Genomic DNA, 21149 nt, shown 5'->3' with positions numbered 1-21149 from the left:
ATATAAAATATTATATTACTTCACCGGCAAAGTCGTGATGGTTCGACTATATCTATATATATGCATTAAAATATAGTGCTAGCAAAATCACAGTTAACGAATTTAATTTACAATTTGTAACCTGCAAAGATATGCAGGTGGTAATATTTTAACGGGCTACGAAGTGCACGGGTTCAGCTAGTTTTTATATATGATAATTTATGTTTTTGGACTTTTAATCTGACAATATAAATGTTTTTTGGAATTGTTTTCCTCGGTCTTTTCGTTCGAGGTTTTACACAAGTATGTAATGCAAGTATGTAATTTATTTTTATGGAAAAAAAAAACAAAAAAATTACGTACAAAGGAACTGCTTTCTTTTAAAAAGTTCTGTAAAATATTAGAAATAATATTTATCATAACAAATTTTTGATGTAATTTTACTACATCTAATTCATCTTAGTCCAGCTTCACTGGGTTATGGACCAATTAATCGTTAACATAACCATTTATAAGTTAGAAATAATATTTAGTTGACAGCATGTTAATGTTCGGTATATAAATAGATAGAAAGATAATGCATATATTTATGCAACAACCATGTAATATGTAATATGTTTACCTCTATAATATAATATAAATAATAATTATGATATGATTTCTAAATAAAACGTATATATTTGAATGAATTATGTAATATTATGATTCTATGATTCTAATATAATATAATTAAGAATGATGTAAAATAATTATCGCATTATCATTGTTATATTGTTATCACGAACATTTCTCCCGCACGCAATCATAGTTATCGGGGATATAGACACAGCGAATACATTTTACAATTTTATTATTGTATAGGTCATTAGTAGTATAATAAAATGAATTTTGAATATTTTTTTTAATGCTAACAAGATAAAAAAGCGTGTAAGTCGTGGATGTCGCTCTGCTGTACATTAGGTTACTGTAATGGATGGGATTAAATTTGAATGTAATGATAGGTATTATTGTATACGAAAAACGGTTCTGAACGGAGATGATTTGTCAGTCTAGGATATATTATATTTAAATATAATCATAAATTCTATTTTGAAACAAATATTTTATTTTTCAATTAGGAGAATGTATAAAGGAATGCCGTATCCATACGTTTAATATCAATGGGTTTAAGCAAGGTGGATATATTTATATCCACCTTGGGTTTAAGATATAAGCTGATTTATATTTGATGATAATGAGCTGTAACGTCACACTACCATACTCTATTAAAAATTAATAGATATTTTTTCTCATAATTTAAGAAATATTCTAAAATATGCTAAATTGGTTAAATATTTTGGTATAAATGACATTATATTCTATTATAATTCATTATAATTGTAATATATTTGAAAAATTTGGAGCGCTAGTGAATCTTGGCTCAGAGCTGATTAATTTAATTTGACTTTCAGTGGACATTTTTTTTTTTTTTTTTTTGATAAAGGTAGACAAACATAATATAAGGAGCCTTGTGTTAAATTTTCTAATCTTAGATTTAAAAAGAAAAACATTTATGAATTTCTATCTAAGATAATTTGAACATTGCCATAATTTTTACATCTTTAGTGAATATTTGAACTTTAAATGCTTATAAAAAAAATTGAGACTATATATTTATTTTATTTTTCAATTACATAAGTTCCTTCTTTACATAAAAAAATTTAAAAAATACGTACGCGTTTTGACTGTAAATGATAACGTTCAATTAATTTCTAACTATATGTAGATACATAATATTTTTCATAAATACATTTTCATACATACACGTTTATTGGTTAGGTAGGTACACGGTATTCACAGTGGGGAGACCCCCAGACCCCCTTGGTCGGTGAAAAGTGGGTACCGATGGTGGACGTAGAGTCGTTTGAATTATTAAAATCACGGCCGTAATCGTCCGTCAACACTATAAAGTCGTAGCAAGTGATAACGATTTCTGATAAGGCATGGAGGTATATTTTCTGTTGCGGAAACATTCGAAATTCGAATTTAATAGTCAATATGGTCCAGTTATGTTGCTATTATGAATGTCGATACAAAAAGCCGAAATCCGAAAGCCGTATTTAAATGTCAATCAAGTCAGTCACGTCAAGTGAATATCGATTTCAGAAAGTATATGGTTAGAATTATGTACATAGCGCCTGTAATAACGCAATATCATAATCGTAGACGATATGAGTAGGTAATACAATTGACGTCGCGATATGTGGATTAAAAATAAAGGGTTTTTGATGAGGCCTACCGGTGTGGTGGTAATCCATCGAAGGTGGCAATATTTTGATAACCGTGTTTGAGCGTCTATCAATTCGTTAGGGAGTCGGTAGTCAAAAGTCACCCTCTAGTGGGCCCCACATGAAACGTTCAAAACTGTAAGGTTTAATGCCGTAAAAATATAATATCATAATTAATCAATTAATCAGCCACACTGTCATTTTTATCAAGTGCAGTAAAACAATACAAATTAAAGGATAAATGTTAAAAAGTACCATTAACGTTGAAATGAAACCGACAGACTACTTGTGTTGGTAAGGATGAACGTAAAAATGTCCAACGTGTCAATGACATAAAGTGAATTACACACATACCTAAACAATACAGGGGCGTCTTCAAGGGGGGGGGGCGAATGGGGCAGTCACCCCCTCCATGACCTCTATTTTCTTTCTTAAAATGTTAATAATTTTTATAAAAATATAACACTAGGAAAAAAAATATGTAAGTACGCTGATATAGTGATATCGCATATTAGACCAAAAAAAAAAAAAAAAATGTTATATTGTTATCACTACGAAAAAAAAAACAAAATATGTTATCAGTTATTACAATGCAGCTGCTATCTGGGAGGTAGGTGGCTCTTCTGGTACCTGGTTATTCACTCGAAGTTCAACCATGATTATTCGGTGATATTATTATGACGTGATAATATTATTATCTATAGTTTCTGCTTTCAGCAGCTGTTGTGATACTAGTTTATAATAACGAATAACGATAAATTAATATTTCGATTATAATTTTCATAGTTTTATGTTTTATTTTCCTTCGGATTACAAGTAACAACTAACAGTGTGAACATGGATAAAAGCAATAAGAAACGCGTTGGACAAATAAATACTCTTGTATCATGGGTTAAACGTGCAAAAACAGATTCTAATGAATCGTCAGAAATAAAAAATACATCGATCCCTGCCGGTGATATACCGATATTGAAATGTGCTAATATACAAGTTACCTCAACTATTACTTCTTGTAACATAAGTGACACAACACTTAGTTCCGATATCGGAAATTTCTTACCGGGAACATGTCCGTATGATATAATTAAAGCAAAATTACTAGAAATGTCTAATATCCCTCAAAATAACTTTGTTTATCCATACAGCATTCACACAAAAAAAAAGCAAAGAAGAAAAACGTTTTCTTAAACGAACACATTTTGAACAATTTAATTGGCTTCATTATTCAACTGCAAAAGGAGGTTTATTTTGTAAGTACTGTGTTTTATTTGCTGACAAGGGCGGTAAAGATAAGAATGTAACATTAAACAAATTTGTGAACTTTCCATTAAATAAATATGCAAAAATATTGGGTGTAGATGGAGATTTTCAATCACATAGTAGGCATTTATACCACAAAAATGCAATGCAAGTAGCTATTGATTTCTTAGACCATTACAAAAATCCTCAAAAAGAAATAATTAACTTAATGAGTACACAACGAATGCAACAAATAACTGAAAATCGTGAGAGGCTCAAACCAATTATAGAGTGTATTATATTTTTGGGACGCCAAAATTTAGCATTCAGAGGACACCGTGATCAAGGTAAATTAAATACAAATATTGATTTATTGCCAACCAATGAAGGTAATTTTAGGCAATTACTAAAATTCAAAATAGCTTCTTGGGATAAAGTATTAGAAAAACATTTACAAACAACTAGTGCTAAAGCTACTTATATTTCTCACACTACACAGGAACAGTTAATTGAGTGTTGTAAAGAAGAAATATTGTCACATATTTTAAATAATGTTAAGGAATCTTGCTACTACAGTATTATATTTGACGAAACAACTGATATTTCCCATATTTCACAACTAAGTTTGTCTTTGAGATTTGTTGATAAAACTAATAATGTTCATGAACAGTTTATTGGTTTTATAAATTGTCATGATTATGTTTATGATAAACTTACAGAAGATAATGTAGAACCAAAATTAACTGGTATTGTATTGGGAAATGCTGTTGTATCAATCATGAAAGACGTGTCGTTAGACTTAAATAACTGTGTAGGGATTGGAACCGACGGGTGCTCAGTCATGACATCTGTAGCACGTGGAGCAGTTGCTGAAATTCAGAAAAGCTGTCCCAATGCTGTTTACAGTCCATGTTCAAACCATGCATTGAACATGAGCATCTCAAAGTCATCTAATGTACAGTTAGTTAGAAACACTATGGGCATCATAAAAGAAGTTCTATCTTTTTTTAATACATCTTCTAAAAGAAGTTTTGTTTTAAAAAATTGCCTTAAAGGCTTTAAACGCTCTATTACTGGATTATGCGAAACACGATGGGTCGAACGGCATGAGTGTATTTTTGAATTTCAAATGTACTTATCAGGAATTATTGACAGTTTGACTTATATATCTGAATGGACTAATCAAACTTCATCGTCAAAAGCAAAGACACTATTACATGCAATTTCTACATGTGAATTTGTGTTAACTTTATATACAATATCAAATATTTTGAGCGTTACAGCAGCAGCAAGTAGAGTTTTCAAGGAGTGGCACAAGATATTGCTACTGCTGATAATTGTATAAAAACAGTTGTGAAAAATTCGGAAAACAAACGTTCACATTTTGAAAACGAATTTAAAATTATTTTTGAAAAGTGTAAAACTACTATGACTACTTTAGATATTGATGTAAAAGTACCACGCATTTCCAAACACCAATCTAACCGTTCGAATACACCAGCAAGTTGCCCTGAAGAATACTATAGAAGAATTTTATATATACCCATTCTTGATAATGTTTTGGAGGATATACATTCTCGATTTTACAATAATAAAAATAAAACAATGTATATAATGATGCAGCTTCTTCCAATACATGTTGTTAAAATGTCAACAGAAAAAAGTAATGAGTTAACAATAACTATAAATGAACAATATCAATTTTTGGATATTAATGAAATTGCATTCAATGGAGAGTTGGATCTTTGGAAGACAAAATGGATTTCAAAGAATGATGACGGTAAATAATATAATTATTATTGCTACACTTTTTGTCAAAAACAATAACTAAATTTATAATTTAAAGTTGACTTCTTTATTTTAGAAAATGAAATTCCTAAAGATGTATTTAGTGCCATTGAAGAGTGTGATTTAGTTTTTTTTCCCATAATTAAAAAGCTTTTGTTTATATTGGGAACTTTACCAATAAGTATTGCTTCAGCGGAACGTAGCTTTTCAACACTGCGCAGGTTGTATTTTGCTTAAAAATTATTAATTTAATTATAATATCTACCTATTCAAATTGCTTCAAAATGCATTTTTTTTGTTTTTGCTTTTAGCTTTATAATTTTTTGTTGCTTTTCTATTGTTTAACAATACCTATATCATCAAGAGTGTATAGTATACATGATAAATACCCATGCATGGAAACGCCATCGACACCGTCAGTCTTACACAGATCACACAAATTCGAACCATGTGACATTTTAACATTTTGAAAAGCAAACAGAAATAGTTATTTTTAAATATTATTTGTACATGGTATATTATTACTATTATGCATTAGTATTACATTAACGTCAATAACCCAAAAGTAACATAACATCATATAATGTACGGTAATGTACACATTAAAAGACATTAAATGACGTAGGTACGATACGGATGACTTTAACAAGTATTGTCGGTTTTAGGCAATAAAAATTACTCACAATTTAATTTAATTAAAAATAAACACTATATTACATAAATATGTGTGAATATAAATGTGAAAAACAAATATCAATATATATGTTACAATGACGGAGAAAACGCGGAATATCTCGCGGAGAATGTGGCGGTGTGTAATTCACATGTGACGCGTAGTGTACTCATGGTGTGCTGCGGAGGGTACTCTCGGACTGACTGACTGAGCGTCTGACCCGTCGGTATATACATATATGCGTCAATTGTTTTAGAACTTTTTCGAAATTACTCTTACGAGATAATTATCGTATATTCTAGAATCTAGAAGTTAGAGCATGGGATTTCCCATTATTCACTGGCAATATTGTAAACAACTTGGACGACTCGTGGTGCGTTGTTTACGTCGCCACATCACTCCCCTACCAGTGACGGAGTCAAACAGATCCTACTTGGAGACGGTCTGGAAAATGAACTCTTCTTCCGGAACGTGTCCTTTGATCCTCCTTTGAAATGGTAAAGGGTGTAGGTGTCTGGACCTTTCTCGAAATATCCTCCTTAGAATCGTCGTCTACTATGATGTAGGCTGGTTTAAGTCTATCAATAGTTACTCTAATTTCCTTCTTCTTCATGTCGATGACAAAAGTCTTTTTATTTCTGCTTATGACTCTATAGGGACCATCATAGGGCATTTGTATTCCGGTTTTGGGTCCATCATGTCGAATGAATACGTACTCAGTAGTTGCGAGATCCTTGAAAACAAAGTTTTTCTTCTCGCCATGTCGCGTACCATTGACTGGTCGGATCTGCTGAATATGATTTCGAAGGTCTTTGATAAACTCAGCTGCATCATCGAACTTGGTGGCATTATTATCTGACGTGAGGAATTCACCAGGAAGTCTAAGTGGCTCTCCATAGACTAATTCTGCCGATGTGGATTTAAGATCGTCACGCCAAGCTGCTCGGATTCCCAATAAGACTGTCGGAAGAGTTTCTGTCCATCGGTTATTCTGATGACCCTTAATAGCGGCTTTAAGCTGCCGATGGCTTCGTTCCACCATGCCATTTGCTGAGGGATGATAGGCCATAGTTCTAAGATGGTTCGTACCAGTCAAGTGCTTAAGTTGTTTGAAAAGGCATGACTCAAATTGTCTTCCTTGGTCTGTTGTGATACGAAGAGGAATACCAAATCTTGCAATCCAATTCATGTAGAAAGCTCGTGCAACAGTTTCCGCTTCTTGATCTTCCAATGGAATTACCTCAGGCCATGTGGTAAATCTATCGATACACGTGAGACAGTAGCGTAATCCTTCGGAATAAGGCATAATTATTAAGTCTAAATGAACATGCTCAAATCTTTGAGACGGTAGCGAAAATGAACCAAGAGGTGCTGTGACATGACGCGTGATTTTGGCTCGTTGACATTCGACACATACCGCGCCAAATGTTTGCAATCTGCGTCAATTGCTGGCCACACAAGTCTCCGTTTAACAAGCTTCGCCGTGGCTTTAACGCCTGGGTGTGCAAGACGATGTAGGCTATTGAAAACTGTACGTCGAAAAGGCTTTGTGACAAAAGGTCTGGCGATTGAAGTTGATGTGTCACATACCACTAAAACATTCGTACCTGGCAATTGAACTTGCTTGAGTTGTAGTCCAGAGTTTTCTTGTTCATTTTTTTTCAATTCGTCGTCTCCCTGTTGTGATATTGCCAGAGCAGTGTAATCTAATGTGTCTGACAATACGTCAACACGAGATAGGGTATCAGCCACGATATTCTGCTTACCTGGTACATACCTAATATCCGTGGTGAATTGTGAAATAAAGTCCAAATGTCTGAATTGTCGTGGTGTGCATTTATCTGGTTTCTGTTGAAATGCAAAAGTGATGGGTTTGTGATCGGTATATATATAACAAACTCGCGTCCCTCCACCATATGCCGAAAATGTTTAATAGCAAGATAGATTGCAAGAAGTTCTCGATCGTAAGTTCCGTATTTTGTCTCAGCCACTGTGAGCTTCTTAGAAAAGAAGGCGAGAGGTTGCCATTCCTCATTGATGAACTGTTGAAGAGTTGTGCCAACCGCGGTGTTTGAAGCATCGCTTACAATAGCCAGTCGAGCATTGTCGCAAGGATGTGCGAGAAGCGTAGCTGTGGCGAGTTCCTCCTTGCATTTTTCAAACGCCGTAATAGCCTCTGGTGACCAGTTAATAGGTGCTTTACCTTTTAGATTAGGTACTAAGAGATCACTTAGTGGTGATTGTGCATCTGAATCTCTAGTTATAAAACGACGATAGAAGTTTAACATACCTAAGAACTGTCAAAGACCCTTAGCTGACGATGGCCTCTTGAAGCTCAATATATCAGAGACTCTATCAGGTAGAGGACGTGTTCCTTCCTTAGAAATCATGTAACCCAAAAACTTTACTTCTGATTGTCCAAAAAAGCATTTCTTTGGATTAAGAACCAGAGTATTCGCGTAGCCGTTCAAAAATGGTTTGTAAATGTTTAATGTGTTATTCCTCAGAAACTGATGCCACCAGAATGTCGTCAATGTAGCTGAAACAGAAATCAAGTCCACGAAGTACTTCGTCAATAAATCTTTGAAACGATTGTGCTGCATTTCGAAGCCCAAAAGACATAAAGAGAAATTCGTAAAGTCCAAATGGTGTCACGATTTCGGTTTTAGGGATATCTTCTTCAGCTACAGGAATTTGATTATAAGCTCGGACTAAGTCGATTGTTGAAAAAATTGTTTTATCATGGAAAAAATGCGCAAAGTCCTGAATATGACGAACCGGGTACCGATCTGGAATAGTCCGAGCATTTAGAGCATGGTAATCCCCACAAGGACGCCAGGCATCCGTTGTGTTCTTTGATACCAGATGACCAGGGTCCATGAGACGGTCGAATAATGCCTAATTGGATCATAGCTTCAAACTCTTTTTTTACTGCTTTGAGCTTTGAGAAGTTCGATCTGTGATGAAGAGACGGCGTGGAAACGGACCAGGCTCACTGGCCGTCATCAGTGATGTCCCGTCCCGTTTCCCGATTTATAGGTACAAGGTTCCTTGCATTTTCATGATTATGATCCATAACGCCAATGATACCAGCATAATCCATCTACGACCTGAAAAGTATGGTTTAAAGATCGAGATCTCAAACTGTAAGTACTTTGTTTTGAGTTCGGATTACGCGAGGGACGAGTATTTATCGCCGCTACTTCACTTCTCAAGGTCGCGATTTCTTGATTGATACTTAAGCTAAGTTGAGAGATCTTAAGATTCAACATGGCTTCAAAAGTATCACTTCTTGAAGTCTCTGCTATTTGAGGTAGAAAAGGACCCGATGCATCAGCGATGTTGTCTGCATGGACAGCGAGATCTTCAAGCTTGCTGTCTTTAACTATTGCTAACGCTACTTGTATACTTATCGGTAAGCGACCCATCCAGAGTGTCTTCAATAATGTTTCCGGAACGGAAGAGTCAGCTAGGCTTTGGAGGAGGCGTAAAAATTGTGACGGTTTATGGTCTCCAATCTCAACGCGTTCCAAAAGTTGGCGTGTTTTTTCCGCTTGGGAGGCACTAAGACGTCTTATTAATTCCTGTTTAATTTTAGTGTACTTACTGTCCGAGGGCGGCGTCATAATTATGTCATTGACTTCAACTGCATATTTTGGCGGTAATGCTCCACCAACATACCCGAATTTCGTATTGTCAATTGTGACTCCCGCGCTGGCGAAACTTCCTTCTACCATAGCAAACCAAAGTTCAGGATCTGACGAAATGAAGTGTCCGGTATCTTGACTGCCACTCGATCAACCGTTGCGTCTGTCTCCGCCATCACGTCGAGGTCACCAATTTGTGGGATTTAGGCAATAAAAATCACTCACAATTTAATTTAATTAAAAATAAACACTTTATTACATAAATATGTGTGAAAATAAATGTGAAAAACAAATATCAATGTATGACGGAGAAAACGCGGAGAATATTGCGGTGTGTAATTCACGGTGTGTCGCGTAGTGTACTCACGTTGTGCTGCGGAGGGTACTCTCGGACTGACTGACTGAGCGTCTGACCCGTCGGTATATATATGCGTCGATTGTTCTAGAACTTTTTCGAAATTACCCTCACGAGATAATTATCGTGTATTCTATACTCTATTCGCCGTAAGTTGACCCACTTGCGCGCATGCATACTGAGCCGCCGAAACGTTCAGACCCCCCATGTCGGAGACAGGTGGTTTGTGATTGGTCAGTGGTGTTCGGCAATCGGCGGTGTTCGTCGTAGTAGTCAGCTGCCGCCGTACATACAGAATGTTATACAAAATAATTGATACGAATTATAGCAATATAATAGCGCGCGTTCGCGGAGATAGTGTCGATACGTCGTGAAAATAATCAAATCATTACGTATACGCCAGGTGCGGTGGTAACGATAAACACTAGCGCTCCGACGACGCGGTGGCCTGCGCAGCTACGACCGGTTTTCGTCGAGCAAGTGGGTCAACTTATGGCGAATAGAGTATAGAACATGGGATTTTCCATTATTCACTGACAATATTGTAAACAACTTGGACGACTCGTGGTGCGTTGTTTACGTCGCCACAGTATTAAAACCAAATTGACTGTATATGATATTGAAGTAAAATATCTACCAGGCAAAATAATGTTTATAGCAGATTATTTGTCTAGGAATTATATTCATGATTTTAAGGAAAGGATGAATCTATAAATGACTATGTTCATATAATTAATACTTTAAATGTAGAATTTAGCAATAATAAGCTTGAAGAATTTAAAAATGAAACTATAGCTGACCCAGTACTAAATAAAATTATGGAATATTATAAAGCTCAATGACCAGTTGATAAAACTAAAATTCCAAATTTAGATGAACTTAGATATTTCTGCTCTCATAGAAATGACATAACTTTACATAATGCACTAGTACACATAAATGACAAAATAGTAGTCCCATTTAAATGCAGAAAGTTAATATTAAATCTTTTACATGAAACTCATCTGGGTATAACCAAAACAATTAAAAGAGCAAAAAAATTTTATCAGTGGCCTAATATGGCAAAAGACATTGAAAACTACATTAATAATTGTTATTTATGTGCTAAATTTCAAAGGAAAAATTGTAAAGAAACATTAAAGAATCATTATTTACCTAAACGCTCTTTTGAAAAAATTGGTATTGATATTGTTGATTTTGGTGCTAAATACTACTTAATAATTTTTGATCATTATTCACGATGGTTAGAAATTCTAACTATACAAGATAAGTCTGCTAATACAATTATTTCAGCACTTAAACCTAAATTTAGCAAATTTGGCATTCCAAATTACTGTGTATCGGATAATGATCCATTAAATAGCTCTATTTTAAAAAAAAAATTTTAAAGACTGGAATTTTAAAAGTATAGCTACAAGTCCGAATTATCCACAAAGTAATGGATTAGCAGAAAAAGGAGTGGGCATAGCAAAAGATTTTATGCGTAAATGTTTAGAGACAGGTCAGGATCTTGAACTGTATTTGTTGAACTATAGGTCATCACCAGTTGCTGGATTGAAGTATTCCTCAGCTGAAATATTTAAGAATAGAAAACTTAAAACTAAACTCCCAGTAAATGAAAAAACATTATTAACCAAAATTCCTATTAATTTGTATAACCAAATGAAAGAAAATCAACCTAAACAACAAAAGTATTATAATAGAGGAAGTCAGCTGAAAGAAAAAGTATTTAATATAGGAGATTCTTTTCTGTAGCTTAAGAATAATGTTTGTGAGTGTTGCCGCCGCACAACATGCGATAAAGTTGGTTCGCTATATTCCGCACTGGACGGTGCCATCGTCGAGTTACCAGCGTTGCACAAAATGACACACGGTTGCCGGTTTGGCGTATCACGAGGCCTGTTATCACTGAAAGTTGTTGTTGTTGTCGTTTATATGGCCGTTGGAAAAATAAAGATCGTTTCTTTCTGTACCGTAATGTCCGTCGTCCGTTCACCCCCTTTTTTTTGCACATAATATAATCTGCGAAAATAGTCTTAAGCGATTTTTTCCGATTTATGTGCGTTCGCGTGTGCGCCTCCGTTGCCGTCATCACCCCGCGTCGCCGTCGTGTTAGTTCATCGACGTATATTGTGCGACCGCTCGTATTGCGCGTACTGTTCGCCAACACGAGTTTCGTCGTCGTACGAATACATCGTTCGCACTGTATTAACTGTCGACAATCGACATGATACACATTGATTGTTCGTGACGCGCGTATTATTCGCTTCCACGAACTTTTCAACTGATCAGCGGGCCGGAGCTTAACTGCGCACGCATTTCTCGTCGCCATCGTGTTAGTTCATCGACGTATATTGTGCGACCGCTCGTATTGCGCGTACTGTTCGCCAACACGAGTTTCGCCGTCGTACGAATACATCGTTCGCACTGTGTTAACTGTCGACAATCGACATAATACACTTTGATTGTTCGTGACGCGCGTATTGTTCGCTTCCACGAACCTTTCAACTGATGCACCATCTCAAGACGTCGCGGACACGTAATGTTGTACTTACTGGATTTTGTATTAACTATTAATATTAAGATAGCTATGTTCTACATTAAGTTTATACATTAAGTGTGTCCCCCATCCACGTTTGTGTAATTAATACATTCAATATATCTATAATATATATATACTCATCCGACCATTCCTATTAAAACACTATCAATTGGTTACCTCAAATCCCGGTTCACTATCACCTCCATCATTCACGGGTCGAGGCTAGTGGCCGTACAGTGAGGTTGGTGTGATTATTGGGAAGGCAAATACTCCTAGATCTTATATTGTACAGGATGTGAAAGGAAAAAGATTCAGAAGAACTTCTTTACATTTAAAGATAAACAAAACAAATGAGATAATCAAACAAAAAGAGACTGTGAGAAGAGGAAAAGTTAATAGTGATATAAAGAAAACTAGATCTGGTCGTTTGATAAACAAATCAAAAAAATATGTAAATGAATTATAATTTTATTATATTATTATTATTTTGTATACTTTTCATTATAAAATTGTTTTGTAATTTTATTATATTATTATTATTAATATTGTTTAAAATTGTTTATTATACTAAGTTTGGATAATTAATTAAATATTAAGCAAATTTTGATATTATATTGTTTTGTTTAGTATATTGTTATATTATTATATTGTTAAATGAGCTAAGGCTTAAAGAAGGGAGATGTTTGATAATGTTATCAAATATTATTATTATTATTATTATTATTATATGTAAAATATTATTAATGTACTGGAAGTTGGTCACGGTTATCAGTAGTTTGTGACGGACATGCTTACAGTTCCAGATGCATGAGCTTTAAGTGAAATTATAAAAAATAATAAATTATTAATGATTAACATGTAACGCTGATGTCTTAATATTATTTCTTTTCATCCATTTGAATCTAAAATACAAAACACCCTATAGTACGCACTACGCGAGGCAAAAAGTGAGCCGCGATCGATGCGCGCCAAGTGGCCGTTTTTCATCAGGGCTACTCCAACTGGTTTCCCGCCTAAAATAATTTCAAACGACGTAATGTAGACTTTTTTATATAATAAAAATACAAATAATACATAAAATACAATTTTTAATTAAAAATTATCATCTTCATCATCGTCTTCGTCAGTAGAACTATCGTCAGGATTAATTGTGATAATAATAGGCTCCAAAATTTCGTCTCTTAAACATTCCTTTATCAAATCGTCTTCTTGAATTTTGTTGCAGTGTTCACCACATTTTGCCCAATCTTCTGTTGTTACTTCATTTAAAGCAATATATACTAACATTTCTACATCTGACATTCTGAAGGTGTTATTTTTTTCCGCGACTTTACCCTTAACTCTCGCCCAGATTAATTCAATTAGGTTATATTGACAGCGGTAAGGAGGAAGTCTTACCACTTCATGACACATTTGCAGTGCAATTTTGTCCAGCTTATATTTTTTTTCCTTTGGCATCAACTTTTTGACTTTTTCCCGTAGTTCGCTTAATGTCTCTACTGGAGAAAAGTCCATGGACTTGTTTTATAACCATTTTTGTACATCTGCCTCGAGTATTTACCTTAGGGTACTCTTCTGTTGAGGTAGAATGGTATGTTTGTCCATCACGATTATACAAGGTTCTTCTAAATTGCCCAACATATCTATAAACCATTCATGAAAAATGGTCGCGTTCATTTGAGAATGATAGTCTGTCTGTGATCCCGACTTGCAATGAAAAACCAGTTTTGAGTTTTTGACGAAACCAAATGAAGGTGACCCTGCGTGACACACAATAAGCCGACCGCCCTTTCCAATGGGTACTTTTAATCCTTCGGTGTTTTCGGAGTTTTGCCATATGTGTGCCTTCGCGTATGGTTTTGGTTTACCCATGTTTCGTCCAAGTAAACTATTGGCCTTGTGTCGTTATTACGTCTGAACTCGTTCATTTTTCCCAAAAATTTAACCCGAGAACAAACAATATTATTTCTTTCCATTAGAAACTTACGCCCATCATTACATTTTTTGTATTTGAAATTTAAACTACGCAAAATATGTCGCACAGACCATTGTGAACCCGAATAATTAATTTTTTCATGCAATACACTCATTATTTTTGCACTTGTTGGGTACTGACCATTATCATAAAAACTATGATCTTCTGAACTTCATTATCAAAATCGTCTAAGTTGGTCATAAGTTTGGCACGTTTATAACTTTTTCGTGGAGACTTAAATAAAGAAAGTTCGGCTACATATGTAGCACATAATCAATTTAATAAATATTTATAACTGTGTAAGAAAACATGTATATAAGTGTTTTGTTCATTGGTCATATACGAGTAATAAACGGTCAATTTGAAATTGTAAAGCAGTAAAACAACACAAATAAGAGAATAAATGTTAAAAGTACCAGTAAAAATGAAATGAAACTGACAGATATTGTAAGATACTGTCAAATATAGTATACGCATACGTTTATGTATTTACTGAACAATAATTATTGCAAACCGGACAAATTATTACAGTTATTATTAAAACTTAAATAAAATGCATAAAAAAATGCAAGAACTTTATGCTACCGTGGTAATACGCCATAGGTAATTCTATAAACATATTCAACCGCTTTAATAATATACGTATATAATATTATATAAGACATGTCACCGTTACCGACATGATGATATTATAAGCTTACACGCACCTATATCGGGTGAGGCAAAGTATACAATTATATGACGTAATAAAACAAAATTACGTAAATAAAAAAAATAAATAAATAAATAAAAAAATAGGCGGACCGCACAGTTAACATAGCCGCCGCTAATCCGACGATCACGGGATCGTTCTACTCACCTACGAATTACTACACCTGGCGCCTAACGGGACCTACCTACTATTCGAGATACTGATTGATGCGAAAACAACTACAACTACAACGCGGCTTACATCAATTTAATTTGTATATTATATATAATATATGTATAATAAACGTATATATAATATATTATAATTAAGGCATACATTTCTGCTACGGGGACCTCGGTCTGTAGCCGCAACCGCGCGGGCCGCGGACCGAATCAGGGTACGAACAGGATACCGGCGGCTTCGAAAAGACGTCCGCCGAGCGATTAGTACACGGATGGTGTTTAAAAAGACAAACTGATCGTAGACGACGGTAAAAAGGAAGAAAAAATAGCTACGAAACGATTCGAGGCGGCACCGTTTGCCGTCGAATCGATCGAGACTGGGACCGTGGAGAACGGAACGGGTACGAAAAGGAGGTACGCGTGGCTCTCGCCGACCGTCGGGCGCGCGAACGGGGCGTAAAGGACGTGAAAAAAGGGCGAAAAGAGTCGAAAGAGTGAAAAAAAACTCGATGTATTTGGGAAAAAAACGACGCATGATCAGGGCTACGGGCCGTGGTCACGATAATGACTGCAACCGGCGGCGAGCTAGGACGATATAAAACGGTACGGTTCCCCAAGGACAGATTGTTACTTTTCTTCGTTGCCTAACTATCTATATTCTATTTATTTTTTATTAAATCACAATGTGACAAATACAATTAGCTACAGTAACAGATTATATCGTTAACACATCCACGAACCTGTCAAAATCTAACATTGTTAATGATACATTTCATTTAAAAAACATAACCAAGTTCCTTCTTTACATTAAAAAAAAAAATACGTACTGTTTATATCTGTAAATGATAACGTTCCATTAATTTCTACTATGTAGATACATAATATTTTTTATAAATAGATTACAATCATACTATGATTAATGTAATGACTCTAGATATTTGGGGGAAAAGTATTTCGATTGTTGCAGATATTGTTTTCTAATCTTTTAGTGGTTAAATTAGTTATAACTTTTTATTTTAATGAATAGTGTTGTGCAATTTAAACAAACAAATAAATAAATACTAATGTTTTAAAAAGTCACAACGATATCTGGATACGTACAATACCTACTAATAATTATAAACAAGATGATATCGAATAATATAACAACATTATTTTGTTTAATACGAGACCTTAGGACAACCTCCGGCGGTCGTGGGATTCTCTCAAGTTTCCTTCGGCTCAGCCGGCGGTTTTCCATACGAAATGAAAATTAATACGAGATATGATGCTAATAATTTTCAAAAGTAGATATCTTATATACTATGAATTTAAAATTGTTAGACATAACAATGAAAATATATTTTCTTCAGAAAGATATACACATATATAACAATATTATGCATTTACAACATTAGTTGTCAACCAATGTACACTGGTATGCCTCAAGCATTTTCTAAATGTGCCGCTGGCATTTGAATGTATTTTTTTTTTAAATAACTAAATTTAATAAAAAAATAAAAATAATAATAAATAGATTTAACGCTGCTCATGGCATAGACATTTGCCATAAATATATTGTGAATACCACAGTGTATGGTGTTAAAATAAAAAGTTTGAAAACGTTTGATTTATATTCTAACAAAAGTGTCACTTGTTATTAATCCTGAATATTATTTGGTATATTAATCTTACGGAATTTCAAAATTAAAATGTAATTATTGTAATATTTATGATTAGGGTTGTAATGGTCCCATCAGATTCAAAGAGTAACACTTGCTATAAATTCAAAATCAATGCGGATAGTTATTCAATCTTTGGAACTCATATAAGAAAAACAGTAAGTTGTTGATACAACTCTTGGATAAAAAAATACCTAATATTACATCTATAAATATACGATATTTAATAAACAACCGTGAATGGGACATCACAACTAGCACAAAATAAGTAGTGACTCGTCAATTATAAAGACATAGATCAGAATAATTGTCAAAGCGATGCACTACTTATAACCATGCGAGTAACACACAAGACACTACTCTCTGGGACTGTATTGAAGAATGTGAACGATTTCGAGGAGAAGGCCGTCTTGTGTGAATTGTTGTTCCTGTCACTGCCGTATATACGTGAGCATTATATCTTTATTTATTTATTTATCATTACTTATTATCAGAGCTGTAAAGTATTTGAGTAAAAGTATTTGAATATTGGTATTCAAATACTTTTTTAAGTATTGAATACTTTATTTAAATACTTTTTTTATTTCTTGTATTTAAATAGTATTTAAATACCTTTTTATGGTATTGAATACTAATGTATTTGAAATACTTTTATACTTATGAATATATTATTTTATTAAAAATCAAAATGTCACATCTCGCAAATTGTCAACGAAAAAAATATACCTATATATTATAAAACTAGATAAATTAAATGATTTATTTCATAGATAAAAGTTTAAATGAAGTGATTATGAATTTTGAGAACTAAAATATTATGTTTACGACTGCGTGTCGCCGTACAATAGTACAATAGTACTTAGTTATCGCATAATATTATCTATAAGACTATACAAATATAAGTATTGTATTGCAGCCTTTGGGTAGGTACCTATGTGGGCTATGAGTTATGACCTACCTAATAAGTAATAATATATTAAATTTGTCCGTCACCACGTAAAAACCACAGCGGATAATCCCACAACTCACAAATAAACCTATTACCTACGACTCGTTCTCGGCTTTATTGCACGTCGCACGAAACACAAGCAGTTAGCACATCAGCGTCTTTGTAGTTTGTACTGATATTCCGTATTGACCGTATTCGTTTATTAGTTTATTATACCTACCTACTTTGTGCTATACGTTTAAAATGAACAATATTGTTGAAAATGTACCATTTCCATTTCCGATGTATAATGCACATTTTAAAGTTATATGTGTACTTGAAGACAAAATTTATTATAAAAAATTAAAAGTAAAATGTGTGAACTGTCCGGGAACAAAGGAACTTACAATTGACACACGCTCAAATTCAAACATTCGTAAACATTTATCAGTAAGTACAGGACAATACTCAATACTAGTTATACCTACCTATATTCTATCATTATTAGTTATTACTATTATTATTCATAATTGGCTTTTTTTAACTTATAGAACCAGCATCCAAACATTTTGGCAGATATTGATAAGTTGGACAAAAAAAGAAATGTCGATGAGGTCAAAGCAAAGAATAATAAACCGGATAATATGCTTTTGGATTTTATTTCGAACAAAAAAACTACTAGCCAAGGTATGCCTACTTAGTACGAAAATAGTACACACGAATATCACAGTAAATCGGGGGATATTTTCAATTTTATTTAAAAAAATTAAATAAAATTAAATATATATTATCATGATATTTTACTCGATGCGCCGGCCACCTTATCACATACAAACGTTATATTTGATAAAAAACGATTGAAATTTGTAAACGTAATTATAACGGAAAACGAAAAACATAAATAAATAACACAAAACAAAACGTAACGTTTAACAAAATATATGATATATCATTAAACAAAACATAACGCAAAACAGTATAATAAATATTGTATTTCATTAAACGAAATAATTCATTTCCAATTATTTAATAATACTTAGTAGTATTTAATTATTTATTCAATCCAAGAATTTACGAACTATGTATTGTAATTTAAATATTTTATCGGTATCGCTTCTAAATTGTATAAATAGGTAGCATGGGAATGCTAAACTGCAAATTGCAATTTGTTTTAAAAAATCTTTAGTATTGCGATTATTTTTGTAATACCTACTTATAATTTTTGCTTACAATCATACAATTTCCATAAGTCTGGACATGCTTCAAGGAGACAAACATATGAACTTTGGATTTTTACTGCCAACCATTGAAGAACTCTCTTCAAAATTTACACTTATGTCTCGAGATGATACCGTTTCTAAAAGTATGTTACAACCTCTTGTGTCTGCTTTGCTTACTGGTATGTTTAATTTTAAGAGTAAAGTTAGTTTAAGTTAGTTTCTATACTAAGTTAATACCAAAATAATTTATCTTTCAGGCATTAATAAAAGATTTGGGGATTTATTACAAAATAAGTTTTTAATTATTGCATAAGTGAGTAATCCTTATTTTAAAGTGGCATGGATTAAAAATGATGTAAGAAAGCAAATGGCTATGGATGCATTTAGAAATGCTTGTTTACAAATATATGAAAAAGAGTGTGTTTCCAATACTCAAGAACCTAATATTGTAGAAAGTTATGATGAACCATCATTGGACTTTTTTACGTGGTCTTCTTCAAACAATATGAATGGTATAGATTCGGTAGATATTGAAATTAATCAATATTTTAGGACTTCACCAACAAAAAACTTGGATTGTTTGCAATCACTTCCTATACTTAAAAAAGTACATATACATTTTTTTTGGTTCTTATGATAAATATGATAAATTTAATTAATTTTTTATTTCTGTTGACAGGTATTTATTAAATACAATACACCTCTCCCCAGCAGTGCTTCGGTTGAAAGGGTATTTAGTGTAGGAGGAGCTATGTTAACAAAAAAGAGAACATCAATTAGTGACAAGCATTTTGAACAAATAATGTTTTTAAAATGTAATAATCAATGCAATAATAAATAATAATAAAATGATGAATAAATTGTACATATTTTTTTTTTTATAAGTATTTGAAAAGTATTTCAAATACATTTTTAAAGTATTTGAGTAATACTCAAATACGTTGGATAAATAAGTATTTGAATATTACTTTAAATACTTTTTTCAACAATATATTTTTTACTTACTCAAATACTTTTTAAAAGTATTCTTTACAGCTCTGCTTATTATCTATTTAGACCTCTGGTAATTATTGTTATTTTAAATTATAACATCCTTCTGTACATAAAAAAAAAATTACGTACTTCTTAAGGCTGTAAATGATAACGTTCTTTTAATTTCTAACTATGCAGTCATGCAGATACATAATATTTTTAATAAATAGATTACAAGCATACTATGATTAATGTAATGACTCTAGATATTTGGGGAAAAGTATTTCGATTGTTGCAGATGTTTTCTAAACTTTTACTGGTTAAAGTTATAATTTTTTTATTTTATAGTATTGTGCAATTTAAACAAACAATTAATAAATAAATATTAGTGTTTTAAAAAAGTCACAACGATATCTGGATACGTGCAATAGGTACCTATTAATAATTATAAACAAGACCTCGAATAATATAACAACATTACTTTTATTAATACGAGATAGGTATGATGGTAATAATTATTTAAAAATGTTTTTATTTTTATATATAAAAATGTGTGTTTTTGGACTTTTAATCTGACAATAAAATGTGTTTTGGAATACTTTTCAAATGGAATTTTTGTTCTCTGACTTTTCATCCAGGATTTTACACAAGTATTTTAGTCAATGTAAAAAAAAACACAAAATGTACGTACAACTTGTCCTCCGTGGTTTTTTTGAAATACCTATAAAATATTAGAAATAATATTTATCATAATAAATTCTCGATGTAATTTTACTGAATCTAATTCATTTCAGTCCAGCTTCAATGGGTTATGGATCAATTAATCGTTAACATAACCGTTATAAGTTAGAAATAATATTTAGTTGACAGCATGTTAATGTTCGATATATAAATAGATAGAAAGATATGCATAAATCTATGCAACAACCATGTAATATGTAATATGTTTACCTCTATATAATATAATATATATAAATAATAATTATGATATGATTTCTAAATAAAACGTATATATTTGAATGAATTATGT

General features: G+C 32.9%; 4 protein-coding genes and 1 pseudogene across 4 annotated transcripts; 4 read left to right on the top strand and 1 right to left on the bottom strand.

The window, feature by feature from the left end:
- The first annotated feature begins 3651 nt into the window (after positions 1–3651).
- On the top strand, positions 3652–4830 carry LOC107172097 (52 kDa repressor of the inhibitor of the protein kinase-like). The gene has a single exon (XM_015522371.2). It carries the CDS (start codon positions 3652–3654, stop codon positions 4828–4830), a length of 1179 nt encoding a protein of 392 aa, XP_015377857.2.
- A 4121-nt stretch (positions 4831–8951) lies between these two features.
- LOC107172099 (uncharacterized) lies at positions 8952–9769 on the bottom strand (annotated as a pseudogene).
- A 1237-nt stretch (positions 9770–11006) lies between these two features.
- Positions 11007–11703, top strand: LOC149056850 (uncharacterized). Its single transcript, XM_089223202.1, has 2 exons — positions 11007–11259; positions 11339–11703. The coding sequence occupies exons 1-2, from the start codon at positions 11007–11009 to the stop codon at positions 11701–11703; spliced, it is 618 nt and encodes a 205-aa protein (XP_089079328.1).
- Positions 11704–17643: 5940 nt separating this feature from the next.
- On the top strand, positions 17644–19209 carry LOC149056849 (uncharacterized). Its single transcript, XM_089223201.1, has 3 exons — positions 17644–18377; positions 18479–18614; positions 19178–19209. Exons 1-3 carry the CDS (start codon positions 18192–18194, stop codon positions 19207–19209), a joined length of 354 nt encoding a protein of 117 aa, XP_089079327.1. The 5' UTR covers positions 17644–18191.
- Positions 19210–19442: 233 nt separating this feature from the next.
- LOC149056848 (uncharacterized) lies at positions 19443–19988 on the top strand. The gene is made up of 2 exons (XM_089223319.1): positions 19443–19754; positions 19827–19988. The coding sequence occupies exons 1-2, from the start codon at positions 19515–19517 to the stop codon at positions 19986–19988; spliced, it is 402 nt and encodes a 133-aa protein (XP_089079445.1). The 5' UTR covers positions 19443–19514.
- The last annotated feature ends 1161 nt before the right edge of the window (positions 19989–21149 follow it).

The sequence above is a fragment of the Diuraphis noxia genome, unplaced genomic scaffold (assembly GCF_037042655.1).
Source record: "Diuraphis noxia isolate RWA-SAM2 unplaced genomic scaffold, SU_Dnox_SAM2 contig0003, whole genome shotgun sequence".
Classification (NCBI taxonomy): domain Eukaryota; kingdom Metazoa; phylum Arthropoda; class Insecta; order Hemiptera; family Aphididae; genus Diuraphis; species Diuraphis noxia.
This window is presented reverse-complemented; position numbering and strand designations above follow the sequence as displayed.